This window comes from Prorops nasuta, unplaced genomic scaffold, assembly GCF_024137725.1.
Source record: "Prorops nasuta isolate Cenicafe-Biocafe unplaced genomic scaffold, Cenicafe_Pnas_1.2 PNAS00015, whole genome shotgun sequence".
NCBI lineage: Eukaryota > Metazoa > Arthropoda > Insecta > Hymenoptera > Bethylidae > Prorops > Prorops nasuta.
In genome coordinates this window covers 1012208-1029687 of record NW_027116812.1, presented here as the reverse complement: position 1 = coordinate 1029687, position 17480 = coordinate 1012208, and the positions used below count along the sequence as shown (strand labels likewise).

Sequence of the window (17480 nt, the reverse complement as noted above, 5' to 3'; positions counted from 1 at the left end):
AAATATGCATCGCTACACATCTTTACCGCAATGTCATTGTGTAGGTGTGCACATAGCGAATTACAAAAATTGAACCTCTTGTTAAAAAAAAAATAAACAACAACAATAAACATTTCTCGTTTGCACGGGAAATGGACAATGCAGTCATCCCATTACAGCGTGTTTGGTAAACTTGGAAACATCTTCGACTACTTCAACATAACCTACACTTCTCTACTTTGTAAAAATGATGATACGCGCACTTCTACTTCTTTATCGTTGCAACATAAACATTCCAATTTATTTTATATTTCAGAAAACCAAAAAAAAATGATCATTACTCAGATTTATTGGATTTTTGATTAAACGAGTCTCATAAAAGTATTCTATGATATTACGATCACTTGGACGAGGAATTGGTCCGGTAGGAATTTTAACGCGAGTAAATATGAAGTCTATTGGTCAAACAGAAACATGAGGTATAATTAGAGTTACTTTTGACTACTAATGAAGTCACTGGCAATTTTGTCAAATCGTTCAAGCAGTGATTCTCGCTTTCCATATTTTTTCCTCCTATGTGGTACTTCCTGTTTCTCCCTTGCCCTCTCCTTCACCGGAAATAGTACCATAGGGGGTGGTCGCGCCATGCCGCGATTGTGCTGTTGCCACTCTAAAGTTAAATTTATGTCAATCGGGAAATCAGATCCATGCGTGCTGTAAATGTATACTCTTGGATGCACGTCAGCCGTCACGTCATATTTGTTCGTACACCATTCGTACGACGTGAAGTCGGTGATTTATCCTCCCAGCAAGAAAGCCAAACTATTTAATAATAATAAAGCAAATTGCTATCAAATCGAAATTAGTCGATTCTCGATATTACATATGACGTAATAACCTCGAGTCTGGTTTTTATGATGTATCGTGTATTTTGATCGTGCTTGCGAAAGGAAAGAGATGATTCCGCGAAGGGAATTTAAGAGGCTTCTCTGATATGAAAATAAAAGTGATATTGCAAATTCAATGGGCATTATTGAGCACCTGGTCAAGGTCCGGGCTCGAATATCGATGAGCAATTTATGAGATCTGTGGAAATTTCATTTGTTTTGCTTCTCTCGTTCACGCGGTAGAGATATGTATAATTGTAATTAGAAAATGCATTGTCGCTTTTGACGTTTATATGTGTGTCGGGAAATCCTCGCCTCGCGGCTGGACGATCATTGCTGCTAAGTCCTCGTGACCCTGACCTTCCTTTCAAACCATAATCTTATCGATGTCCTCCGTATTATACAGGAAAATTCCCGGTATCACGGTATCATTTGCCCTTGAACCACTTCACTATTTCGTATGGTATCAGTGGAGCCATCGCGTTTGTTATTCTAATTAGTGAATCCTTTGGCTATTGGGAGTACTTATTGTCTTATCACCGACAACAATCATGACATATGTTGTTCGTTTTATTATTGTTTACTCACTCGTGTTGGAATTTGTATTTTAATTAGGGCGATCGATAATGAACGATTTTAAAGCGAGAAATATATATTTATATGTATACAATGAAAAAAGTGTGACAAAAATGATCGAATTTACCAACAGGGAGCGCGATAGTCTGTATAAACACCATTACAGTTTCTCATCTCGATGTCATTTCGTTGGTGTGCGTAGTGGTGATGCTAGAATTGAGAATTTTTGCAGGAAATGCGAGTGAGGGGGGAGGAGGGGGGGATACACATACATGCAAGACAAATGAACATCTACATAAGAATGTGATTGTCAGATTATTTTTGCTGTAAAGAGGTTCAATTCTGGCATCACTGAATTGCACATAGAGCAAACGAGAATAATTTTTAGTAGAATCTGTAAGTAACCGAGCATTTGTCGGGCATTTACATAACCTAGAATAAGAAATTCGAGCAATTTGCATTTGATAAGATAAGAAGAGATGCTTTCAAAAACAAGAAATTCGAGGAAGCAATCTATTGAGAATTCTCAACAGGATCTGACAAGAGCAGATTCTGTTAGGAGCACTTTCACTTTCGTGCCTCCTGAAAAGCCTCGCGAACGTCAATTGACGCTGGAATTTGCCGATTCTCAATTCCAACCTTGGAAAATTTTCATTAATCATATTGACACTTATCACAACAAAAAATTAGCCCAGGTAATCGAATTGCGTTGATTTCATAAATAATTAGATTAATTTATGCAAGATTCGGTTAATTAAATTTAGTCAATTAGTTCTTAGTGGGGTTGGACTATTATGATCCTGCGAGTGGTGGTAAACCTGTGGACGAGGAGACAGCGGTGGCAACCGAAGAAGATGAAGAGGCTGAAGAGAATGAAAATTTAAAGGCAGCTTTTAGTCCACGTATGAAATACAGAATAATCGCTACTGTTCGAGACAAGAAGGTGAGGAGGTTTCCTGAGTTGCGATTAAATTAGGAGAAGGAAAAATTACCAAAAATAAGAAAAATACATCAAAATGAAAAAGTAGACTGATAAAAAGTACACGCGACAATTTTTTCTTACGAATACTAATCTTAAGCCGGTATAAGCTCGAGTGGTAGACAGTTTTGAATCTTTCAAGGTAGCTTTGCATTTCTGCGAAAACAACGCTTCAGTCTTTTTTGCTAACTTCCAAGGTCACGCTTTCATTAAGTCTTCTAGCATCCCCTATCCTCTACCCCTTCACTCTCCTTACCGCAATTCATCCTCGAATCCCTTTTATATCCATTCCAGAAGATTGTGGAAATGAAATGAGCACATTTTCTTGATCAGTTTATGCCACCACAACCACTGTCATTAATTTATCGAGTTTTCCATTCTAAAATTTTATACGATGCTTTTACGCAGAGTTCCTGTCCGGAGAACATGAAAATAATCGATCCAGAAGACAAAGACAAATTTTTGTCAGAATTGCTCGGGTGTGGCATTATTATTTATGACATCACTTTGGAACCGAGTCAGATCGCAGAAGCAAGCTGGGTTTTGCAAGGTTGGTTAGAAGCGTTGGAAAATAAATAGTTTTACTCCGAGTAATTCGATTATTTGTTAGAGCAAATACGTTCCTTCTATCTGCTGTAGTGGTAGCTTATTTGAATAATGCGCTCAATGATTCGTTTGAAAAAGAATGAACTATATTAATAGTATATTATATATTATGTTTGAGTGATCCATTAATCTTCCTATTCTGTGTATCGAACACATCCTGTTCGTTCGATTAAATATCATCTCAATCAATTTATCCATTATACTGATTATATCACTTTAAATTTCCTATCGATACGAAACCTTATTATTCTCAAAATTAGAAGAGACTACTTTTTATTTCACGTTACATCCAGCAATAATTGAAAAGCTCGAAGACCCTAAAGAACAATCAAAGGATATAAGGTATTTCGTGCTAATATCAACAATAATGACTTGGGCACGTACAAAACCATTGGACCCGGAAGATCCTGACCTGCCCCTGACTGAAGCTGATTTTCGGAAACGAAGGCCCCATCCTAATTACAAACAACACATACAGCTAGAACGAGAAGTGGTTGCAGTTAAGAAGGCAAAGAATCTGAAGAAACTACTGAAGACTCTCGTGATCTGTAGCGGAGTTACTTATGGGGATGAAGAGGGTCCTCTCCATGCTCTCTTCAAGATGGCCTGGCTCAACCAGGATCTCTTCATCGTTGGAAAGGGCGATAACAAAATTCCACTAGTGCACGTGCGCGATTTAATTACGTGAGCATCGGCTTCTTCCACCCCTTCGCATCTTGCCTCCTGAGAAATCTTCCCCGGGCAAAACTCATTTTCCGCTAAGAAGCTTTTCAGATCTCGCGCGAGTACTGAATCTTAAAAATTTTGAGCCTCGGAAGTTTCACAGGATTTTATACAGCAAGCTTCAGGAGAGATTTGTTTCAGGATTATATCGAAAGTTTTGCTCAACTGGCCAAAGAAACTCAGATATATCCTGGCAGTCGAACAGGAAGTTATCAGTCAAGCAGCCATCAGCAAAGTAACTACACAATTTTCACCTATTCTAGAATAAAAATTTTACATTCGACGCTGCTTCATCATGTACCAAACACACATCAAACTAAAATCTGCCATTTCTGCCAAATTATTTAAATCAGAGTATTGCTAAAGCAATGGGAAGTGGGAAAACGAAGAGGCTAACCAAGGAGGAGGCTCTCCTTTTGCCGGAAGTGACGCAAGAGATTTACGATACGCTGACACTAGGTCTGAAAGTGGATGCAGCATATATTGTGGATATTCTGGAGCGTTGGCACTTTGACACGCCATTTCGCGATAGCATCAGAGCGATTGTCAGAGAATATAAAGCAGCTCGGAATTTGCATCCAATAAAAATTGTTGTCCTTGGCCCTCCAGCCTCTGGAAAAACACGGGTGGCGCGTTATCTAGCCGAATACTATCGACTACCCCTCTTAGACGTAAAGAGTCTAATCACAGATGCGATTGAAAAATTGGTAAGTAATATATATATATATATATATATGAATATTATACTTAAAATATCTACGATATCGATATATTATCCTGTAACATCTCGAAAGAAAATAAGTTCTAACGTTGCTTGGTTTTATTAAATAAAATTTACCAAGTCTTTGGGTATCGAAGTCATAAAAATGCAACGCGAACGAGAGAAAGAAAAAGAAAAAAGCAGAGCGGGGGAGGAGGAGGTAGAGGAAGAGGAGGGGGATGAGGGAGACGAGGATCAAGAAGAGAGTCCGAGTCTGGAAGATCTCGAGGCACAATTGGACGAAATTAGGAAGAATATTTCCGAGAATAACGGTCGGCTGGATGATGCTACCCTCAACAAGTTATTAAATCCTTGCTTGCATCATTACTCATTTCGTTCGTTTACTTTGTTTATCAAGCAACGCGTATGATTACGGTAATCCTAATCACATTTGCGCGTGAAAGTGATTTGATTGGGCTGATAAGCCAAAATTGCTGATTGCTCGTAAATAACGTGTATAGTTGCTTGATCCAATCATTCAATGATTATTTTTAATAGTCGAATTCGAAATGAACTTAAAAAACAAATCGATCAAATTAAAATCACGTACAACTACGAGAGCAGTTTAAGAATGAAAAAGAACAGATTGTTCTTTGAATTTCTACAATTAAACAGTTAGACTGTACTTATATCTCTATTATTATAGTTTCGTTCTCTTTTGCAATTAACATGGTGCAATCATATAATTATGGCCTAATGATGCTCCTCGACGACAATTATTCGACAAAGAGGGTAAAGGCCAAATGCATATTTATCGTGCGTGAAATTAAAGCAATCTTACGGTTTCATTGTCTCTCTTGCATAACTTTTCCTTTTGTATGAATTTTATCTGGTACAAAGTTTCGTAAGCTTTTTAACAAGGTAAGAAAGGGAGAAATATCCAACGTTGAATTGAAAGCTTTCACTTTTTATCGGTTTCGAATGAAAAGCTTTCGACTGAATTTCTAGGCAAATTCAGTCTCATCGATTCTGATGGGCCTTGAAATACAGGAATTCTCACCGCATCCTTTAAAATGCGATGCTACGTGTAAAATTCACTGATATGAAATGGTATCGAAGGTTGCTCCAGAGACGTCTGCAATCGAAGGACTGCCAGAATCAAGGATATATTCTGGATGGATATCCGAAAACTCTCGAACAGGCGAAGCACCTTTTTCCCCTTGAAAATATCCAAAACGACGACCTTGAAGAAGAGGAAGATTTGGAGCTAAGCCTACAAGATTCTTTCATGCCAAATCACGTGGTAGTTTTGATAGCTGAAGACGAATTTCTTATAAACAGAATTGCTTGCAGACCAGAAAAGGAAATACAACATACACATTACAGTGAAGAACATATGATGAGAAGATTGCAAGAATACAGGTAGATTCATTTATATAAGCAATTATAAAAATTTATAAATTTCTACTAAAACTGATTTTTATATGTTACAAAAAAGATAATAAGTCGTTTAAATGACTTCAAGGTTTCTATTGTAATATCAATAGGTATTTTCTTTAGTTCACCATCACATGTTAAATGTGCCAAAAGTAATATCATAACTCTTCGCTAAAACTAGTCAACATTAGCCTTGTCCTCATTAACTGGCTTTGTCATAATTAAAACAAAAGCACTAATGAAGCCCTTCGACCGGAAAACACGTGGTATATCAGCACGTTTAACGGTGCTCCATGCTTTTGACTTACTACTACATTATGCCAACTGACCGTGTAGTCTTTCACTGTTAAATGTAAAAAATGAAAGTATTCATCATCGTTATTCTTCTTGCTAAAATAATATAAATACGTGAATTGTCGAAATTCCGAAATATAATTTACTATTACACCATGATCGCTTAATTTACTTTTATTAAACAAGTCGAACTTTTCGTATGAAAACTCCGCGGGCTCGATCCATTTTTCAGATCCTTTCTATAACATTAGTCTGCATCCACGTGTCTTCAAACAACTCGGTTTACTTGTTCAGGCACCTTATACTATATTGATTTGTGTCTCATTATAAATAAAAAATAACTCTTCAGGGCTCTTCTCTCCCTTTCCGTATCGCTAGCTTCATCCCCGATGGAATGAAATATTTCTTACGGAACTCGCTGCGCTAACCTAGCGAAAAATCTCACATCTGCGCAGAGAAAAATTCTGCTATTTTTTTTCTCCTTGCCTGCCTGCATGCCGCGAAAATATGAGTCAAATCAAAATATATGCCCTAGCTAGCAGCCTGCTATTTCTGTCCTCGCGAATCTCATAAACGAAAGAAAAATGAACCAGCGCTATTAAAAATATTCTTTTTATAGTCTTGTAGAAAGAATTTTTTATATTGCAAGGACAATGAAAGAAGCGGAAATTATCACTACAGAGAATACTCGTTTCCATATTTTTTTAAACATGATTTGATGGAATTTTTAAATTTTATATAATTCAATGAATTCATCCGGGGTAATAATTCACAAACACTAAATAAACTGAAAGATAGAAACAATGTATTTATAACCGGTAAAAAATTAACGTTCATGAGAAATATTGCAAAAAAATTATTTAACAGGGAACGAAATACCGAGGACACAGCACCAATGCTACATTTTGATGAAATTGAGGTCCATCCAGTTTCTATTTCAGTAGAGGAGGATACTTCTCCCGACATGCTCCCCACAATTAATCGATGTATCCAGTTAATTGGGAAACCTAAAAATTATGGTAAATCAGAATATACTTCTGTAGTAAACAATAACAAATAAATGTACGATTTTCTGCATTTACACTCCTATATACACCTAAAATTATATTTATTCATGATACAGATATTTTTTTAATTTTCGCGCATACTAAATTTTAAGAAAAATAGTGGCTTTAAAATACGTTGAATTTGTATTTGTATAAAATACGAGAGGTTTTATCTATGGATGCTCTCAGCATGTCAAAGGTCAATTTATATATGCAACTAATATTTAATCAAGTGCAATTTTATTCGGTTTCGAAATATAGTATTATCTAATCTATAAACATGGATAAATAAAACTTTTGCAGGACAGAAACTCCCAGTTAGACGCATTTTATTATTAGCATTTTCAAGAAATCAAAGCTTTTTTCGATAAAATTAAAAGTTCAGTGTACAACAGAAAACCAGCTTCTGTCAGACTACAAACTGTTGCACTTTTTGTTATCAGGTCTTAGTGCAGCGGAGCTTGCGAAACTTGAAAAGGTTGCGGAAGAAGAGGCTCGTGCAGCGGAATTGGCAGCAAAATTATCAAAGGAGCGAGAAGCCCTTGAGATGAAGAAAATTCGTGAACAAAAAATGTTTGAATGGGTTGGTACATAGTTCGTTATAATTAAGCAGGATGCTTATATTAATACATTTATTCACTCTGGAGTTTTTCTCATCTATATAAAAATGGCCAAATTAAATATAGCCGTTAATGACATTGAATTTTAGTGATTTGTAAAATATCGATCGATAATAGAGAAAAAAAAACAGGCGTTCTATTATTGGCTTCTTTAAGTTTGCATAGCTTTATTATTATTATTCGCATAGTGTGGGCAGTATAGAATTTAACAAAAACGTACCGAGTATTTAGGCTATACTACCCAGCATCTTGAATGATAAATGATGAGTGGTCTTTTTACTTACGTATCTTGAAAAAAGCCATCGACTTATGAACGTCATAATATGCTGATTAACCTCGTGTCTAGACTGTCGCTAAGTAAATATTGCAAAAAGTGGCCGACATGATATATTGGCAGAATGTGAAAGCAAACTAAGGATTTTGCTTGTAATGCTAATCTAGTTTTTGCGAATTTCTATCAAACTTGCTCAATCTGGCTGGATCACTAAAATCCCTCCTTTGAAATTCTAATGGACCTGTGGTCATTTATATTATTAAATTCGCATTTCTCTACAATCTTTAATCAAAATCCTATTATTTGAATTTTTCAAATCATTGTCCATTCGATCCGTGTGGTAAATGGAAAAATAGTTGATAAAAATGTTATCGAGCAATGAGTGATGATGCTACAAGCTTTTAATCGTAGATACACCATCGCTGATCTAAAAAAGATTGCTTCATATTCTGGTTTATCATTAATCCTGAAACGATGATCGGCGCTTTATTTTTTTTATTACTATTTCGAAGGTATCGCCAAAGGTATTTGAAAATATTTCGAGAAAATACGTACGTTTATAAAAATATGTATATATAGAAGAAAAAAATACCTCTATTCATGCATGATCGTATGCTATACAGAAACTTTAGAGATCACGAATTTCACTCGTAGGATCACGGTTGGCCTTTTTCCCCAGTTGAATTTCTTATCGAAAAACCGCGATTCCACGTTTCACAAGATTATCCCTCGATCGTGGAGAACTCTGCCTCAGCTATGATTCTGATTTTTCAATGAAAATATATTGTTCACGGTCCAAATATATAATTTTACATAAATATGACAATATTTGCTGTTCCTATTAATGTTTACCGATATAAGCTGAAATTAATTAAAGGTTTTATTTCTTACAGACAAGCTTGATGGAAAAACTAAAACAGGAGGAAGAGGAGCAGCTTTGTCTTTTAGGGGAGCCTCTTAGACAATACTTAATGAAACATATATTCCCAACTTTGACACAAGGCTTGATACAAGTTGCAAAATTACGTCCTGACGATCCTGTAGATTTTCTGGCAAGTATTCCAAGAGATTTAGTGATTTTGCACTATTGCAAAAGGTGCACCCAACAAGCTCTACTTAAAATAACGTGCCGCCTGTGACACGTGTACCGTACAGTACTAAATCAGTCAGGCTTTTGCGAAGCTGCCTATTCGTACTGGAAACTCGTCAGCTCTTGGAAAATTCAAACGATTTTGGCCTGTTAAATTGCTGTATAGCGATTCGCTTAGAAAAACTGGTTTTATTGGTCAAAGATAAGGGGGGGGGGGGGAGGTGGAATGAAATACGAACCTAATATAGATAATGATGCGAACTTGAAGGAATATAATGAAGCAGCTATTCTGTCGTGACGACAGTGCTCGGAGCGCGTTCGAAACTCAATATCCTCCCTCGCTGTGAAGTTAAAGCTAGCCATGACGTTCCGACTATCAGTTTACAACGCACCAATCGATACAGGGTACGGCGGCCTACCGAAAAATTTTCTTCCTCCCATTTCCCGGCAGAAGTATTTGGTTTTTTCATCCCGGTACCGCGCCTCTTCGACCTTAAGAGTTCAAATTAAGCATATTGCTATTCACCCCATTTGGTCGCACGAAAGCCATTCTCGTGACACCCGCTCTCACTAATTACTCACGGAAGACAAAATTCTAAATACGGTAAATTCCACTGACAACGAAATCGATCCAGTTAACGCGACTGTGTGGGGCAAAATAAAATTAATTTCGAGTATTCTGTATTTTTGTAATCAGTGGACCACGTTAAATGAAATAAATAATGGCTAAATAATTCGTGAACAAAGTAATAAAAAGCTATTTACTCGATAGCGATATTTATCTCGAGTTTTAGGAAACTTAAAAAATTATCGAAGCATTGGAATCGCATAAATTTTTGTTAGTGACTGGACACTCCGTTTTATTTAGCAGTTTTTTTCTTTTAACGTAATAAGGGCATGACGAGTCCACGCGCATGGCCGACGACAGTTGAGCGCGCGTCTTTCCGTTTTTACGGTCATTGAACAACTATGCGATCGGTCCGAAATAAAAACGTTTCTTCACTTTTATAAAACTGTATTATAAATCTCTCTACTATATATGTATATAAGCGAAGAATTCTTTGCAAGTTTTCCGGCCACGTGCAACATAGATCATTCATTATTTTTTTCCCAGGATGAAGCAGATACTCAGTTTCCGAGTAATAAACTTTTCTCCTAAGTACAGTATATATATATATATATATATATTCGCTCGTTCTATTCGATATCCATATATTTTGTACTTTTTTTTATACGTATAGAGATTGACCCTCGACACGTGGACCTGTGTCTCGTTAAAAACAATTTTGGCAGCTCCACCAGATTGTTTGGAGAATTTCCGAGAAGTGGGTCCGGAGTGTAACCTGGACAAATGACAGGACATTTGTGGCATATAACTCCTTTTTTTGCACGGGCCATGGTAAAAAATAAGAGACGCTGTCTACTGGAAGAGTTTCTGCAATTTCGTAGGATATATCTCTGGCGGGACGATAATTTTCGTGGAAAACATCGCTTTCAGAGATCCCAGGGGTCCAACGACAAGTGTCTTTCGATCTCTCAGACCTTGAACAGCTACAAGTTCAAGGCCATATGGAGAAAAAAGTTCTCTCAGTGATGAATGGTATCAAAACTAACTGAAAGATTGAAAGGATAGTTTCTATGTCTAATAAAAGAGAATATGTGTATATATATATATAGCAAGATTGCGCAATAATAAAAACAAAGGGATTTTTATTATTTTTAACTTTTTTTAATAAACCGAAAAATTATCAGAGTAATCTACAAGAATTTCATAAAGGAATTGCATCTTGAAGTTAGTATAACTTCTACACAAGGAAAACTTCGTTCAACTAAACGAGTTCGTCAAATAGATTTACGCAAACAAGCTGCATTCATTTGCATTACTGTTGAACGTGACTATTGCAAAAATGCATTTTTTTTATGGAAAACTTTAAAGCTGACAGATCAAAGCGCTTTCTACTTTCTATAACGCAGTTGAATCAAAGGATGCACCTTGTAAAAAACTTCATTGTTGAAGCAGTTTGCATAATAACTTATAAAAATACCGCCTATTACAGAAAAGTCGTGAAAATATTTTGTCGAAACGTAGAATGTGAAAAATGGCCAAATTTTCTTCTTTCTTTAAAATTGCTTTTTTCTATTTTTCTTCTAAAAAAAAAATCCATTAGGAACTCTAAAACAAATTACTGTCAGATAATAATTTTCCTATCGATGAACAATCTTCTATCACAGCTTCGTAGAAAGTTGCCAAAAATAAAATTTCTCCACCCGTACTTTCATTTATTTTTTCTAAGCCTCATAATCCAGCTTCTTTTATTACGAGAGGCACCTTGGCTCTCTTTTTCAAGTTTTCAGTTTGGACCTTGATGCACTATAATGGGGAATGTTTCAGCGAGATTTTATTACAATGTTCCATTAACTTATTCTACCGTAGAAAATTCGTATATTAAAATACGTGCTGTGGTCAGGTTTTAAATTACATTCAGCTTCCTTGCTCTCGTATCTGCTCCCCATAATAGTCTTACCACATCGTATTTCCCTTCTGCTTTGCTCGCCAACGCTGCTCGAATTTTGCGTTGGCTCGATCTTTCTTAATTACTTTCTTAATTACGTTAATATTTCCACGAATCAAAAAGATTGGGAATTATAAAGCACACGGATGGCCCGGTTATAATTAAATTTCCCAATCAATTAGAGAATTAGAAGCATGCAGCGTGAAAAAGAGTACCGCGAGATTAAGAAATAAAGTACGATTTTCTGTGGTGAAAAAAATAGCAAGATTAAAAAAACCTCCCGTCGCATTTATATAGAAAAAAAGTGGGGGTAAGCGATTTGGATGGGCGTTTCGAGTTAATCGATTTTGGGCCGGTGATGTAGCGCATATCTCATTATCGTGGGATTTTGTGAGCTACGACATTCTCATGTAGGGCACGCGCTACTCTTGATCAGGTCGGTTCATCGGTATTCACGCCTACGCACGCATCCGCCGCACTGGACAGACACCAACCTGCAACTATAATCATTGCACACCGACTAGCAATATTCGCCCCCTCCCCCTCCCCTTTACAGAAATATACGCAAAACCAATGCTACCTCCGCGACACATTTCCATAATTGACTTCTCCCACAATCCCACCTGCCAAGCTGTTACGCTATCCGAGAGTGTCTAAATTCATATATCACACTGCAGTTAAATTCCGTAGCAGTTTATACGCGCGATCACCGGTCTACAATAATCTCGCCTCTTTTATATCGCATTACTCGCTTCGCTTAATTTCCCGTACGATCCGCGCACCACTAAATCAAGCGAAAATAATTTTTACTGCCTCTATTTTGATTGCAATTGAATTTGACGAGGCCAATTGCAGCCAACAGCTCATTGTGCCGGCAATTTCACGTGTTATTATACGGGGAGGGTATTTGAAAAAGAGGAAAATTTGCTTGGCGTTGATATTAAAAGGAATGAAATTTGATGAATTTTAACCGTTTGGGAATACTATAACGGTACATACATATCTATATGTATATAGGAGTCCCGTATACGAAGTCGGTTGGCCAAGATCGGTTATATTAATTTTCATATTGAAGGGCACCTTGAACGATTTTCCGTACTCTAGTCTAGAAACTTTGATGGATTAGAGGTTTATAGGTATACTGCAGCAGCTTTATGCCAACTTCCGTTAAATTTAGCGAGAGCCTGCATAAACCTACGCTACGTACGCGTGCGATTGTCAGAAGTTGCTGTGAAAACAAAACCTTGCGAACAACTGTAAACAAAAGTCCGTCGAATAGTCGTCCAACACGCTCCATTTGTAAATGAGATCCCTTTCAACCACCACCCACTTTTCTAATCGATTATTATTTTACGTTGCTTCGAATTGTCTCTCGGTACACAAAGCTGAATAATGAAATTTTCATATTTCATAGAATTTATCATTGGGCCGACGGCAATTTTGCCAGTTTAGTTTCGGGTACCTTGAATTTCTATTAAAAAGAGAGAAATACAGAAAATAAAAGAAAAACAAGGGAAACTGAAATAGCCTGTATGAATATCTCTGCGAAACAGTAATGACATAAAATTTGCGGTGTTCAATTTCAGGCGGAGTATTTATTCAAGGAGAATCCAGAGGGGAGAATGTTCGAGCCCGATTATACAGAGACGATGAGCGTGTTATTGAAAGAAATTGAATCTTTACGGGAGGACATTCTGCCGGAAGAAGAGTTGGATGATGGGGTGGTAGATTACCTGGGGAGGAAGGACGGCGAGGAGCTGAAGGAAATGCACGAGCTTGACCCGAGTAATCCATGCATGAAGGCTGCAAGCGTGCCTGGCAAGTCCAGCAGCATCGACGCTGAACATCCAAGGGAGTCTTGCAGCTCAATGTCGCTCCAGACTGAAAACTATGACCAATAAATCCTTTCAGCGCACTTTATAGACGTGGATTTCATTTACGTTTACATACCTATCCCCTCCTACATCTCTTATTGCCAACTCTGGATTATAAACGTTCGCCAAAACACTCGTAACGTAAATTCAACTCGCAAACAAATCCTCTCATCCTGATGAAATTTTTATGTACAAAGTAAGTGGAAAATATTTGAAAGGAATATTCCTCTTGTTGAGAGATAAGAGTGTATGTAATGTATAGCGCTGTTCTTTTTTCTTCCTCTTCCCCCCTTTGCTTTATTCCTTTTTCTTTTCTCCATTCGGAAATATACATGACTCTTTCCGAGTATCAGAGTGCCATTAATCCAATTTATTGCTTTGGAAAATATGACCTTTTATATGCTCTATATATGTTATCTTTCACGCAGAGCTAATATAATGGGTAATGTTCTCAAGTTCAAAGTAGTACCTCGTGAGTCCTCTGTAATCATTCGAAATTTTCATTTCCAATGCACGTCGAGTTGTACCTCGCTACGTAACGACAAGTCTGCAGGGCAATTCACTGCTGTTACATACTAATCGTCGCACTGAAAGTGCACTGGGGTAAGAGGTATAGAAAAACTTGACAAGGAAAACTCTTTCAATGTTTACTTGTCTGAGCACCGTTTATGGCATTACAGTTTAAATCGAGATCAGAAAAACAGAATTTTTATTCACTTTCCATTAGCGGATAAAGGAAATTTGTAATTTGCTTATTTCCAATAGGTTTAAACTCAGTCGTCTATATATATCTATAAACTGCAGGATTCATTTCGCGTTTTTCTGTATAGATATTAATATGATCAAACCTGCTTTTTGATATATTGGCAAAGAGCAATTTTATTATTTGCATTTTTAATGAAATATTTATTAACGAATTTCATTCTATATCTACGACGATAGAACTATTGTTCGAATGCATAGAAAAATTTGGAAAGAATCGTTTATACGAAATTTTGCGAGGATTATGGCGTGCGTCATTTGATCATGCGCTCTAGTGCCTTTAAAAAAAATAAGCCGATCGAAGCTGAAAGCACTTGTGGCCCTTGAATGAATTTTGCAGTCTCTCTGTCTGTGTGCGTGTGTGTGCGCGGTTATACAGTTTCTACGGGATAGGTGAACCTTGATAGAGTCGAGCTATAACTTTGTTTTGCCTTAAATAAATAATAACGCCTATCAAAAATGCATGCAGAGTCACTTGGAATGAAATTCTTGACTCCGCACACTTTTAATTATCACAATAAAATTCTCAACCGTCAACCTTCGCCGTGTTACTTACAATTGTTTCAAATCTTGTTGGTTATTCAACATAACATGAGAAAATACGTCTACACGCAAGGCTTTTGTAATTACGGATGAAAACAAATCCATTACTTCTTACTGTCCCTGTCAATTTAAAGCGATTAAAAAAACATCATTAATGTAACAGGTTCGTCCAATTGATAAATTGCTTTTCTTGATCTTTCGAACATTGGAGAATAAAGTTATCCCTTCCAGGTATAGAAGTCGATCAATGAAACGTCTTTTCTCTCGGGATCAGGTGCTTGACGACAATGAAACCACTTTTCACCAGATTCCTTCATTCCCCAAGAGACCAAGCGCTTTATCATAAAGCGACTTTTAATATCAAGTTAAACATGAATAATTAAACTACAGTCAATAAATTTATTACAGTTCCATCTGGAAAGAAATTCAGTAAATTTTTGTAACCCACTCTGATCGTAGTTGGATGATCACGGTACACTCGAAAAACTAGACATTTTTAAATCCATACAATAAGGAAAAACAAGATAAATATATGCATATATATCTCTCGTAAATTTGCCACATCAAAAAACAGCTGCTCGTACAATCAAAACTTAAAAGAATAAAGAAGCTTTTTATCGCTAAAACTTAATTCTCCTATGTATATTTAACGCAGATACAGAGTTATAGTATACGTTTAACGTTCTAGTAAAGCGTTTGTCACAGGTATCAATTTCACGGCATTATTAACGACTAAAAAGAGAAGAGTTTTAAAAAGAAAAAAATTCCAGATAAAAAGAGTCGGAGAGAGCGATAATTCGCTGATGCGATTGTGGCAAGGCGCATGCCTAAAATTTGGATTTAAACGTTCCATGGGTTTTCTATTGAGCCGTGAGCGTCGAGCGCACTCTTATGAGGGTCAAGGACGAGAATTCCACATTGTTCCGCGTCTTTAACGTGACGTAGGCAGGCACAGGCCGTGTTCTTTTATTCAGAACGTACATCTTTCCCGTTTATTTATTTTTCTATAGGAATCCCAGCTGCGAAAGACAGATAGTGTTACCTCGTTCAATGCAAATTAGCTGGCATAGCGTAAATGAAAGTCTCCCTGCGCGCATTTCCCGTCAATCTCTTCCGTTTCACGGCCTTTTTTTCCCCGTGTTTTTATTTGGTTTTCGCATCGGAAAAGAAAGAAAAAGAAAAATCAAGAGAGGATTATATAGCTATACAAGAGATTGGAAAGAGTATAAACTGGTTGAGGTCGAGCTGGTCACGCATTTCCCTAAGCAAACATCCGCACCGAGAAGCTTATATACGCGGCTAAATGGATTTATCCTGTTTGGCGCGCGTCTACTCGCTGGCCCGGGCCAGGCTTGGTCCTGGAAAAACTCGGAGGACGAAAGGAAAAGCCAATAAAGTAAGCAGCCTCCGTGGATTATTACGATGGCCGAGGTGGACCTGGGCGAAAAGGGGACAAAGCGACGCGAAAATTCGGTCGAGCAACGGGGTGCAGGGAATTGCTTTAATTATTTGCCCGTGACCGAGAGCAACATTGATTGGCTAGAAAGCGAAGGTGACCTTGATATATCTATGGCAAAGCTGATTCTCCCGTCGAGCAGAAAGACTATCGTGGGAAGGGCTCTACAACACGATTTTAACCGACGCGACGCGATGTGACGCGATCAACCAACTCGGAACAGAATCGACCCGGCTCTGCGCTAACTTATATACACTATCTACGTACCTTACCCAGACACCTGTTAGCTGTGTGCGCCTAGCTCGTTCCATCGCCTTTAAACTCGCCGCCAAATCGAATTTCCGCCCTCGTCTGGCGCGCGACCGTGAAAACGAGCGCGAAACAATGCCAGAAAACCGAATCATCCAAGTTTGGCACGAAGGCAAACGAGGGACTCTCGGCTGGAAAGAAACTTGTATCCCAATGTCCGTGAGATGAAATATAACTAAACATGCAACTCTGTGACTTCCTGTCGATTCACCAAACAAAGAGAAAACTATACCTTCGCGTAATTTCACCGTGACCAAACTCGCGTTAGAAAATGCACAAAATCTTGAATAATAGTAGTCTAACGGAATATTGCAGCGTAACATCGATGAGTACTTGAAATCAGTTTGAAAACCTGACGCATGCTGGAAATATTCCGTTTCGAATGACATAGATCGTTACACGCCACGTATCTCTAATAGTCCTGCGAAATTAACTACGAAAATGAAGGTTTAAGCAGCAAAAGATAAAGGACACGTGTGGTAATCAACGAGACTAAACTTCCTGTGCAAACAACCATGGAAAATATGTAAATTCTCCAAAAGCATAAACAACATTTTGTCAAAAGCGTACTCACCGACGTGAACAATTTGCAAGGAATGATTGGCCTCTTCGCTCGGAACAACAGAGTCTTCCAATATACTTTCGGAGGCAGTTTTGACGACCCCCATGCTTCGACCACCTGTTCAACAGGGTGATGTTCGATCCGTAGCTCCGCGGCGATTAGCCAGCGTCTCTCGCTCGTGCCGCGTTGTCTGCCGCGCGGCTAAAAGCTTTGGCTTCCGGACGCACGTCCGCGGCCGGGCTTCCAGTGC

At 37.8% G+C, this 17480-nt stretch overlaps 2 protein-coding genes across 5 annotated transcripts in view; one reads left to right on the top strand and one right to left on the bottom strand.

Moving 5' to 3' along the window:
- The window catches only part of LOC136779147 (synaptotagmin-10-like), a 28981-nt gene extending 11501 nt beyond the window's left edge, over positions 1-17480 (bottom strand). For 2 of the 4 annotated variants that reach the window (XR_010823528.1, XM_066736545.1), the window contains exon 1: positions 17243-17479. Coding sequence is in view for 3 of the 4 variants with exons in the window: in XM_066736545.1 (XP_066592642.1) it covers positions 17243-17336 (94 nt within the window). In the remaining variant the exon portion in view is untranslated. Of the gene's footprint in view, positions 1-13457; positions 13606-13674; positions 13741-17242 lie in introns of those variants that run through there. The other 2 variants (XM_066736547.1, XM_066736546.1) reach the window with 2 other exon arrangements.
- LOC136779012 (adenylate kinase 7-like) lies at positions 1922-13442 on the top strand (the record flags this gene model as incomplete). Its single annotated transcript, XM_066736279.1, has 15 exons — positions 1922-2137; positions 2215-2385; positions 2471-2524; positions 2568-2678; positions 2755-2971; positions 3321-3711; positions 3892-3985; positions 4104-4457; positions 4593-4810; positions 5570-5872; positions 7049-7200; positions 7531-7544; positions 7613-7810; positions 9015-9173; positions 13311-13442. Coding segments are annotated over exons 1-15 (2784 nt in total), but the record flags the coding sequence as incomplete, so codon positions are not given.